The following is a 12,326-nucleotide window of genomic DNA, read 5'->3' as shown; positions in this document are numbered from 1 at the left end:
TTCCATTTAAAGCTGATTTTCTCCCCCCTGCTGTGGGTGCAGGCAAAGGTAAAATCGAATGTTGCATGCTTTTCTAAGTTTGTGAAAGCCTTCCATCAAAGTGCTAAGAGGATCAGCCTTCACATTTAAAGAAGCCACTTTTAAAGATGGTGATGCAATTTATTGTGTTATTTATAGAGTCCTTGACTTAGTAGTGTGATGGTTGAATTAAAGCAATGCATCGGCCTTAGTTTTAAAGAGGACCTTTCACCATTTTTGCCACCTTTTGGAACTTTTCTGCCTGTATGCATGTTACAAGCATGACTGTATAGTTTTACTTGCCTGTTTTTGCAAACTTCTGGTGCCCCTGCTTGCCAGGATTGGAGGGCACCATATTGGTTGAATCTTGATTATGGATAAGGATGCATCTTTTACTTCCATCCTGGGTTGCCACCTCTGGCTTAAATGACACATATAAATTGTATACCACACCTATTTCTACACATGCTAGTGAGTTTCAACCACTTCTATAAACTCCTTCCATTATAACACCTGGGTGTAAGTGAACTCTGTCAGCGGATTCAGAAGACGGAAAAAGGTGAATTTTTCATTATAGTATATTGAATTTATTTTGTGATTCATTTCATAGACTAGACGGTGACGGGCTCTCTTTAATAGTATTTAAAGCAAAACATTTTTAGTGATTTTTGCTTTTACTGTATCCTTGAATATTGTGTGACAAGTTAATCACACCAGTGACAGCCGGTAGAATTCCAAAGTTATATTGGTTATGAAAACATTGGAATCGTTATCCAATTATGATCAGGCATTCATATCCGTATGTCATAACTCACATGAGTCTGATTTCTGGGACTCCCATCGCTAGTGAGAATGAGGGGACCATTTGGCTATTTCCAATCTCAATCGGCGCAAGCACAGCTAACTTTCTATTCGGGCACTGGGACTTGGAGCCCCCTGTTTTTGGTAACTGTGGAGCTTAGTGGAAGTTAGGCCCCCACTTAGGATCATTTAATGACTTGTCTAATTGACAGGTCATAAAAGTAGAAAACAATGTTTCCTGGACTAATCCCTTTAAGGGAATTTAATAGAGACTCAAATGTGGTTCATGTGAAATGAGGACAGAGAAAAAAACGTTTATAATTAATTCTCACTTTAAGTTTACAGTCATCTAATTATGGGTCAGTACATTTGTGTGTAGCATCCAAATGTTCATTGTAAACTATATGCAAAATACTTTTTTAAGTGAAATTTATATGGGATAAAAGGCTTCAATCTCGTTTTGTAGAGCTGTGAACTCACACAAATTGTTAAAACATTTACCACCAGATGGCAGTGAAAGCACAAGAGAAACTGCTAACTAAAAAAAAAAGTCATGTTAAAATTGAAATCTTCATAGCTTTGTATGCAGACTATGACAATATCGTCTTGGCAGAATAGTCGGCAGCACAGGTGCCAAGTCATTGGTGATTAATTAGGTACATGATCAAAACAGTGTCTGGTGGGCAGGAGGGCTGTAGTTGGGAAACACCTACACCGGGGAATAACTGTAATTAATCCTTCATGTTTACCAAGATATTAGAATTCCATTTGTAAGATAATTCACTAATTAAACTTGTTAATATTCAGAGTGTCATTTCCCTATGCCGAGGATTTTCTACATATGTATAGCCCAAATGATATTGTTGGGTGAAGGTAAGAGACAGAAATTACAGATCTATTGTTTGAGCCCTTTGTGAATAAGAACATTCCATATACCAGGATGGCTCGATTTCCTAGAATAAGAGATCTGAGACTATCGCATCAGTAATAGGGATAATTAGGATACAAACGTTTTTATCCACACATTGTATCTCAATATTTGTAATTTATACATTAATTTGGTATACATCAACATGAACAAGTGAATATTTAAATCTATATTTAACTTTTTTGTAATTTTTGGCAATTTTTTTTAATAGGAATATTTACCATCTATTCACAGGATAGGTGATAAATGTCTGGTCACTGGAGGTCTGATTGCAGAGATCCCCAGCGATCACGAGAAAGTGGGTCTCCAAGTCCCCTGTGTGAATAGAGCGGTGGTTAGCATGCGAGAACGCCGCTCCATTTACTGTTTATGGGACTTAGGCCGGGTTCCCACGTGGCGTAAACACTGTGGAACTTCTGCAACGGAATTCTGTGTAGAAATTCCACAGTATTTACAGTAGGAGCAAAGTGGATGAGATCTAGAAAATCTCATGCCCACGCTGCGGAAAAAAAATGCATTGAATTGACCTGCGGAATTAAATTTTTCAGCATGTCAATCTATGCTGTTTTTGTTGATTTTCTGTTGCGGGTTTTCCCGATTAAAGCCAAGTCTTGTGACTTTTGTGGCGAATTCGCAGTGATTACACAACAAAAAGCTAAACTCAGGAAAAAATAAAATCTTACTTACCCAGAACGCCCTCCTCCTTCCTGCAGTCTGGCCTCCTGGGATGATATTTTATCCCTTGTGACTGCTGCAGCCAACCACAGGCTGCAGCGTCACATGGCCTGCAATGTCATCGTAGGAGGCCGGACTACGCGCAGGGAAGACGGTGGGGATAAGTATGAGAGGTTTCTTTCGCAAGCGGAAATTCCGTTATAATAAACGCACCACAATTGTGGTGGCGTTTTTCTGACGGAAGGTGCTGCGGGTTGCTGGTCGGATACGCTACGCAGTTTTTACACAGCATATCCGACCCGTGGGAACCCGGCCTGAAAGTAGGATTCTGGATAAACTGTCTAGATGGGGTTCAATGTGAGGTTCAGTATAAGGTTATACATTTTGGGGTAAAAATATGTATATGTTGTTTTTACCATGATGGGGTGAGTATACAACTGAGAAGATTTTAGGTGTAATTATGGATGATAAACTAAATTATAGCACAGTGACGGTCTGCTGTATGAAAAGCTAACAAGATACAGGTGCACCTGTATTATCTTAGTACTCCTGTATTGTCTGTTCTGTCATTTCAATATGTTTACTGCAAAGCCCCTGATGATTCACTGCAGTACTAAAATGGTGAAGAAACGAAACGCGTAGGGCTTTAATAGGGTTAACCCCACAGAGAACATGTGGTCGCTGCTTGCAACTAAGGAAAGTGTTATTTAATTTAAACATTTTAATGCGTTTCTTTACTGTACGAACTATAACGTTACAGAACATGCTCCCACAGGATTTAGGAAAGGGTTAGACATCTTCCTTGAGAAATACAATATACAGGGTTACAGGTATTAATGTAGAATGTTGATCGAGATATCTGTCCAATTGTCTGTAGAGGGCAGGATCGAATTATTCCACTCTTTGGTAAATTGTTTTATACTAATGTGGTTTTTGCCTTTTCTGGAATTATTGGGGTTTGGCAGTGTAACAGGTTGGACTTGGCAGACTTTTTCAAATTGCTATGTAATTATATGTGTCATAGGTAACAGAAATGGTGTAAATGTGCCAGATAATACGAAGGACTGTTTGCATGACATATTTATTCATATATTACCCCATATTTTACCCTAAATACTGTCAGCCCTGACATTTTTAAAATAGTGGGTGTGGTAAAGCAGTTGTTGAATTCCGACATATGTATGAACATATGTACAATGGTTTTTACTGACAAAATGTAGATGTATATGGAGGACAGCCTAGATCTGTTGCTAATTTAGGTGCACCAGTATAAAAACAAAAGTGGTCTATAAACAGCAATATTGAAAATTAGCAATTATTGCCTCTAAAATATAAAAAAAGTTTTGTTGTTCCCATCCAAGTGTGAATGTAAAAAGTGAATAGGACAGTACTGCAATACCTTGCACAACAGATTTGAATGTAACAGCTTGTGCGAGTGCAAACAAAAATTAAATCCATGTAAACAATAAAGTGGCTGCGGCGCTCGTACGACCGCCACAGACCCTTCAAGCAGATGATTGGCAGGGTGCTGAATCAGACCCCCACCGATCTAATATTGATGTCCTATCCTAAAGATAGTTCATCAATTTTAAAATCCCAGATAACCCAATTTAAAGCATATTACAAAAGTGAGTAGTATCCAAAAATGCATACATTTCATTAAAAAAAAAATTAAAAAAGGCACCAAAGGTTTCCATATCTTTGAAACCTTTTTAAAGGTAATCTGTCCGTCACCAGAACAGAGTCCTTAACAAAAAGCATATACAAGGATTGTGGCACTGTTCAGCGGTTTCAATAGCACCTGCTGCTGTCTTATATATATAAATATATATAGGAGTCTGGTGACATTATTGCCAGCTGCATCTGCCCCTAGAGGGGGCTTACTGAAGACTGATTTTCTTGATTCACTGAAGCTCTCATTTAAACTCCATAATAATTTTGTCTTACATTCTCACCTACATATCAGGCCTACAGGAGTTCCCATAGGCATTCATATGGAATTGGTCACCCTCTGCAGCTAAAAGAGCTTCCACTCTTCTGGGAAGGTTTTCTACAAGATTTTGGAGTGTCTTTGTCTGAATTTTTGCTCATTTATCCAGAGGAGCATTTGTGAGGTCAGACACTGATGTTAGCTGAGAGGGCCTGGCTCACAATCTCTGTCTAGTTCATCCCAAAGGTGTTCGAGGTGGTTGAGGTCAAGACTCTGGTGTAGAAGAGCTTGACTGGCCCATAAAAACTCACCCAACCATGTCTTTATGGACCTTGCTTTGTGCATTGGGGAATTGTCATACTGGAGCAGAGAAGGGCTGAACCCCAAACTTTTCCCACAAAGTTGGAAGCATACAATTGTCTAAAATATCTTGGTATGCTGAAGCATTAACAAGACTCTGGAGGCCTTGGTACTGGAAGAAAATATAGATATAGTTGGTGTTGCTGAAACATGGCTTTACTCTTCACATGACTGGGCTGTAAATCTACAGGGTTTTACACTGTTTCGGAAAGACAGGACAAATAGGAAAGGTGGTGGTGTATGTCTGTATGTGAGAAATGATATGAAGGCAAGTGTGAAAGAGACAATAGTGGGTGAAGATTGTGAGGAGGTTGAAACCTTGTGGGTGGAATTACAAAGGGAGGTAAACACTGAAAAAAGTACTTTTGGTGTAATCTATAGACCCCCCAATATAACTGAGGAGATGGAAGGTCAGCTATATAAACAGATGGAGCGGGCTACACAGGCGGGTACTGTTGTGATAATGGGAGATTTTAATTACCAGGATATTAATTGGTGTCATGGTTCGGCTTCAACTGCAAAGGGGAGACATTTCCTCAACCTGTTGCAGGAAAATTTTATGGGCCAGTTTGTGGAAGACCCAACTAGAGGTGAAGCTCTGTTGGATATGGTCATTTCTAATAATGCAGAGCTTGTTGGGAACGTCAATGTTCGTGAAAACCTCGGTAACAGTGATCACAATATAGTTACATTTTACCTATACTGTAAAAAACAAACGCAGGCTGGGAGGGCAAAAACATTTGATTTTAAGAAAGCTAATTTCCCCAGGATGAAGGCTGAAATTCAGGATATAGACTGGCAAGAACTAATGTCAAATAATGTGACAAATGATAAATGGGAGATTTTCAAATCTACTTTGGGTTATTATAATGCAAAATTTATTCCTATCGGTAACAAGTATAAACGACTAAACTTAAATCCCACATGGCTTACACATTCTGTGAAAGGGGCAATACATGACAAAAAAAGGGCATTTAAAAAATACAAATTTGAGGGTACATCTGCAGCCTTTGTAAAATATAAAGAGCTTAATAAAATCTGTAAAAATGTAATAAAATTAGCAATAATACAAAATGAAAGGCAGGTGGCCAAGGATAGTAAAACAAATCCCAAAAAATTCTTCAAGTATATAAATGCTAAAAAGCCAAGGTCTGAACATGTAGGACCCCTAGATAGTGGTAATGGGGAGTTGGTCACAGGGGATCAAGAGAAGGCAGAGTTACTAAATGGGTTCTTTAGCTCTGTATATACAACAGAAGAAAGAGCAGCCGATGTAGCCGGTGCCAGTGCTGTTAATACATCAGTTGATATAATGAATTGGATGAATGTAGATATGGTCCAAGCTAAATTAAATAAAATAAATGTGCACAAGGCCCCGGGACCAGATGGGATACACCCTAGAGTTCTTAAGGAGCTTAGTTCAGTTATTTCTGTCCCCCTTTTCATAATATTCAGAGAATCTCTAGTGACTGGTATAGTGCCAAGGGACTGGTGCAGGGCAAATGTGGTGCCTATTTTGAAAAAAGGGCTCTAGGTCTTCCCCGGGTAATTATAGACCAGTAAGCTTAACATCCATCGTGGGGAAAATGTTTGAGGGGCTATTGAGGGACTATATACAGGATTATGTGACAATAAATAGCATTATAATTGACAGCACGGTTTTACTAAGGACAGAAGTTGTCAAACTAACCTAATCTGTTTTTATGAAGAGGTGAGCAGAAGCCTAGACAGAGGGGCCGCTGTGGATTTAGTGTTTTTGGACTTTGCAAAGGCATTTGACACTGTCCCTCATAGACGTCTAATGGGTAAATTAAGGACTATAGGTTTAGAAAATATAGTTTGTAATTGGATTGAGAATTGGCTCAAGGACCGAATCCAGAGAGTTGTGGTCAATGATTCCTACTCTGAATGGTCTCCGGTTATAAGTGGTGTACCCCAGGGTTCAGTGCTGGGACCACTATTATTCAACTTATTTATTAATGATATAGAGGTTGGGATTAATAGCACTATTTCTATTTTTCAGATGACACCAAGCTATGTAATATAGTTCAGTCTATGGAAGATGTTCATGAATTGCAAGCGGATTTAAACAAACTGAGTGTTTGGGCATCCACTTGGCAGATGAAGTTTAATGTAGATTAATGTAAAGTTATGCATCTGGGTACGAACAACCTGCATGCATCATATGTCCTAGGGGAGCTACACTGGGGGAGTCACTTGTTGAGAAGGATCTGGGTGTACTTGTAAATCATAAACGAAATAACAGCATGCAATGTCAATCAGCTGCTTCAAAGGCCAGCAGGATATTGTCGTGTATTAAAAGAGGCATGGACTCACGGGACAGGGATGTAATATTGCCACTTTACAAAGCATTAGTGAGGCCTCATCTAGAATATGCAGTTCAGTTCTGGGCTCCAGTTCATAGAAAGTTGAAAAAAATACAAAGAAGAGCAACGAAGCTAATAAGGGGCATGGAGAATCTAAGTTATGAGGAAAGATTAAAAGAATTAAACCTATTTAGCCTTGAAAAAAGACGACTAAGGGGGGACATGATTAATTTATATAAATATATTAATGGCACATACAAAAAATATGGTGAAATCCTGTTCCATGCAAAACCCCCTCAAAAAACAAGGGGGCACTCCTTCCGTCTGGAGAAAAAAAGGTTCAACCTGCAGAGGCGACAAGCCTTCTTTACTGTGAGAACTGTGAATCTATGGAATAGTCTACCACAGGAGCTGGTCACAGCAGGGACAGTAGATGGCTTTAAAAAAGGGTTAGATAATTTCCTAGAACAAAAAAATATTAGCTCCTATGTGTAGAAATTTTTTACTTCCCTTTTCCCGTCCCTTGGTTGAACTTGATGGACATGTGTCTTTTTTCAGCCGTACTAACTATGTAACTATGTAACTATGTACTCTTCACTAGAACTAACTGGCCTAGGCCAAACCCTGAAAAACAACCCCATAGCATTATCCCTCCACCAAACTTTACAGTTGGCACAATGCAGTCAGGCAGGTAACGTTCTCCTGGCATTCGCTTGAAAACCAAGACTCGTTCATCAGACTGTCAGATAGAGAAGCGTGACATATCACTCCACAGAACACGTTTCCACTGCTCCAGAGTCCAGTGGCGGCGTGCTTTACTCCACTCCATCCGACACTTGTCATTGTGCTTGATGATATAAGGCTTGCATGTAGCTGCTCGGCCATGGAAACCCATGCCATGAAGCTCCAACGCAGCTTTTGTGCAGATGTTAATGCCAGAGGTTTGGAACTCTGCAGTTATTGAGTTAGCAGAGTGTTGGTGACTCTTATGCACTAAGCACCTCAGCACTCGGCGTGCCCTCACTTTAACTTTATGTGGTCTGCCACTTCATGGCTGAGTTTCTGTGGTTCCTAAACATTTCCGCTTTGCAAAAATACCACTCACAGTTGATCATGGAATATCCAGGAGGAAAGAAATTTCAGGAACTGACTTGTTGCAATGGTGGCATCCTATTACCACTATGGATTTCCATGAGCTCTTTAGAACAACCCATTCTTTCACAAATGTTTGTAAAGGCAGACTGCATGACTAGGTGATGATTTTATACACCTGTGACAATGGGACTGAATGAAACACCTGAATTCAATGTGTAATATGTGTCCGAATACTTTTGTCTATATAGTGTGTGTGTGTGTGTGTGTGTGTGCGCGTGCGTGCGTACGTACGTACGTACGTACGTACGTACGTACGTACGTACGTACGTACGTACGTACGTACGTACGTACCTTTCAAATTGTGGCATCGCAGACAAAAGAAGAACAGATGTTTTTTTCAATGGAGGAATATAGGGGAAGATGTATTATTGTCTTTGTGCCTCAGTTCTGTAGTTTCATGCACCTATTTACTTGGCGCATATACTGTTGGCCAAATCTATTGTTGGCCAATTTTATTAATATGTGCGCCAAAAGGAACATTGATTTTTCCCATGCTAAGAATATGGCCTTGGATTTGGAGAAATGCTAGAGATTTATCATTAGCGTGTGCCAGTTTTGAGGTGCAAAATACTGGTCTAAATTATACCACTCAATAGGTGGTGTAAAGAAGGGAAAGGAGTCTAACATGCGACCAGATACGCCAAATCTATAGAAAAAAGTATGCACGTAATTGAATAATCTGGCTCATCTTCAGTCTAGCACCTCTAGCTTTAGGCTACAGTATCTATCTTTAACCCCTTCCCGACATTTGTCGTATGGATACGTCATGGAAAGCTAGTGCTTCTCGCATTTTGCCGTATACATTCGAAGCTGAGTCGGTGCCACTATCCCTGGATGTCCGCTGTATCTTACAGCTGACACCCTGCTGTAATGGCGGGGACAGAAGTTAGCTCCGATCCTTGCCATTAACCCCTTAAATGCAGCGGTCAAACGCGATCGCTGCATTTGAGGGATTTGCAGCCCATCGGCACCCTGGCAATGAAATACCTAAAGGGTTAAGAAACTTTCTAAATGCTGTTTTGAATACTTTGAGGGATGCATTTTTTTTTAAATGGGGTGACTTATGGTGGTTTGTATTGTATAGGCCTCTTAAAGCCACTTCACAACTGAATTGGTCTTTTTATTTTTTGTAGGACGTTACAAGGCCAGGGATGTTCAAAAAATTATGCCATTCTAAAGTAGACATATGGGAAATGTTAATTAGCAACTATTTTGTGTGGTATTAGGGTATGTGCACGCGCTAAACAAAAAACGACCGTAAAATACGGAGCTGTTTTCAAGGGAAAACAGCCTCTGCTTTTCAACCGTTTTTAAAGCATCAAGCATTTTTTGATAAAAAATTTTTACGCCCGTTTTTGGAGCTGTTTTTCTATTGAGACTATCATAAACGGCTTAAGAAGTGACATGCAGTTCTTTTTTATAAACGGTCGCGTAAAAAACGTCCCGTGGGAACGAAACGCCGTTTTTCCCATTGAAATCAATGGGCAGATGTTTTGGGGCGTTCAGCCTCCATATTTTTAGTCGTTTTTCGGGGCGTTTACGGCCGTGTGAACATACCCTGACAGAACATTTAGTAATAATGTGCACTGCAATAAAGTCCTTTTAGGTAGAATCTAAATATATTTTGTACATACACAGGTGCACAAAGTTTTGTTTATTTCTAAGTCAATTCTTGTGCCAAGCTCCTAATACCTCAGTCATTGCCATTTTCACATGTAAAATGTTATTATTTAAACAAATTGGACAGCTCTATAAGAATATCGCTATACTGTATTGGTGCTTCTGTATATAAGCCTGGAAAATAAGAACAGTGTGATATGTCCTAATATAGTGCATGTTGTCATGTACTTTAACCACTTTTGAGGGCCAGACATCAACATGTTCTTGCTATAGTTAGCAGTAGAAAACGCTTGAGAAGCCCTGGTCTAGCGGGAATGCTCTATTGTTTATTATTATTGTTATATTGTACCACTACAATTTGACATGGTGACTATGTACTCTGTTGTTTTTGTTTTGTTTTTTTCGGTCTCTTCATATTACTTCTCATTTAATTTACTTACAAGTGTTAAAAACCATAACTAACAAAAAATATAATCCTTTCTTTGAAATGCACGAAAATGAACAAGTAATTATAGTGATATCATTGTGTACACTTATGGGATGTCTGTGTTTAGAAATGATACTCAATGGTATTTAATACATATGCCAATAGCAGGCAGGGTAACTCTTTATGGTGTGAATAAATAACCTCTCCCTTACCTATATAAGAATATTCATAGATCCATGCAAACATTTGCACAGGATTCCGTTATCTGTGCGCTGCATATTTTTTATTAAATTTGTCATTTTGTATTTTAATGTGATAACTATGAATACAAATACAGTTAACAAAAGAACGGTGGCGACCACAATTTGAATTTACTATTCATTTATTTTCATGACAATGTGTAAAATAAGAAAGATAATGCGCGTAACTAGGTGCCTAAATAACAGCTCTTATAATTCACTTCACAGCTTTCTAACACTTTATTTCACTACGATAAGCATGAATTGCATGAATATGTTTATTAACAGGTAAGCCTGTGATGTCATTGACAGTAATAAGTCTGATGAAGTGCACTTCTCTCTCTGCTTCTCTCTTACTTTCCATGCTGGTGCTGGATAACTGGCAGATTCCTCCTTTGCCACTTCCACCGTTATGTACACTATCCATCCAACGCACTTCAGGGGTATTGTCATTCTTCTTCTTGTGTGGTAGATACTATTATAGATATGCACTAGTTCTGCAGATAGTATGCATGCAAAGTATAACCAAAGATAAAGTTATATCCACTAAACGGAGTAGGATCCACAAATGCTGGCAAATGTTTTCTAAGCAGTTCGCAAAATGGTAACCTGTCATACGCCATAAGAAATTATTGGTGGGGGAGGTGTTGGTTCTTTTACATGAAACCGTCAATTGGAGATGTAACAAGCAGCAAGCCAAACCTTGTATCTCTAAGGATTGTCAATTGACTTCTACTGCATGCAATGCATAACACATCCAGTAGAGAGAACAAGTCCCTTTGGTGGATTAAACTTTATATATGGAGAATGTGAAGTATACATCAAGGCTATAGATAGTGTTACTAGATACCTGTGAATGTAATATCTGTGTTGTTTTAGATGGAAGCACAATATGAAATCCACCTTCAGTGACCTCAGTTGGGCAGTGACAGATTTATTTTTCTTAATTACCTTAAACTATATAAGTCCTGTCTTTTAGATGTAACTGGGAATTGGTGTTGCTAGTTACTTCTTAAGATGCGACTGCAGTGCCAAGAAAGAAAAATACTGAAGCTGCATATCTGGAAATAATCTGTAATAGCACCTGCTCCCTGTCTCTTTAAAATCCACAGCATATAAGTGGTAAAAGAGCTGGCAAGACTGATGATAACTTTCACATACTTCATCTGTATGTTGTGCACTAAATTAAAGGAGACCAAGATATAAGTAAACATGTTGCACCATATACGTAGCACCGATCTTTGTACCAGAGGCTCAGGGATTTGGCAGCAAAGGGTTATACTTGCCCTATGAACAGCCGTATAACTGTTGCACGACTAGGACTTTAAATAATATGGATGCAATAACTTTGGGGATATCGCCAGTATAGCTGTAGTCTTCTTACATAGAAGCTTCTAATTTGGTATACCACTCAAGAATTGGCAGGGTTATTTGCATCCTATTGTCTTTCTCACTAATTAAGAAAAGCCATGCGCACAAAGCCTGTACTGTGGCCCTACGATTCCATATTACGGCCCCATATTTTTCCTGAGAAGTATTAACTGGAAAATAGACGTCAGTAATAGGTATTCCGATTTAACATGCCACAATTTGTTTCTCATGGATCCTGTCTAAATAGTCACTAACTTTTCAACAAACTTTGCATAAATAAATAGTACAAGCGAATATAAGAAACTTCGTGATATATCTTATTAGAGAAAAATGCCTCTTTCTCCATTTATCAGATCCCCCTCCTAACTGTTCACTCACTCTAAATGTGCTGCTTTTTCCATCTCCTCAAGATGAGATAGACTATCTGGTCACTTAGAGATCAGGTTACAGCTGCCCATAGAAGTCTACGGAGAGG

The 12,326-nt window shown here is 39.0% G+C and overlaps 1 protein-coding gene across 10 annotated transcripts in view; it reads left to right on the top strand.

Moving 5' to 3' along the window:
* NRCAM (neuronal cell adhesion molecule) overlaps positions 1 to 12,326 on the top strand; it is a 220,649-nt gene that overhangs the window by 189,442 nt on the left and 18,881 nt on the right. For 4 of the 10 annotated variants that reach the window (XM_075857071.1, XM_075857068.1, XM_075857061.1 and 1 more), the window contains 2 exons: positions 13 to 48; positions 10,867 to 10,923. The exons of 4 other annotated variants lie outside the window; for them this stretch is intronic. In XM_075857071.1, coding sequence (XP_075713186.1) covers positions 13 to 48; positions 10,867 to 10,923 — 93 coding nt within the window. The remainder of the gene's footprint in view (positions 1 to 12; positions 49 to 10,866; positions 10,924 to 12,326) is intronic. 2 more of the 10 variants (XM_075857063.1, XM_075857062.1) reach the window with 1 other exon arrangement.

The sequence above is a fragment of the Rhinoderma darwinii genome, chromosome 3 (genome assembly GCF_050947455.1).
Source record: "Rhinoderma darwinii isolate aRhiDar2 chromosome 3, aRhiDar2.hap1, whole genome shotgun sequence".
In the NCBI taxonomy this organism is placed as follows: Eukaryota; Metazoa; Chordata; class Amphibia; order Anura; family Rhinodermatidae; genus Rhinoderma; species Rhinoderma darwinii.
The sequence above is the reverse complement of the archived record's forward strand: the minus strand, read 5'-3'. Positions and strand labels throughout refer to the sequence as shown.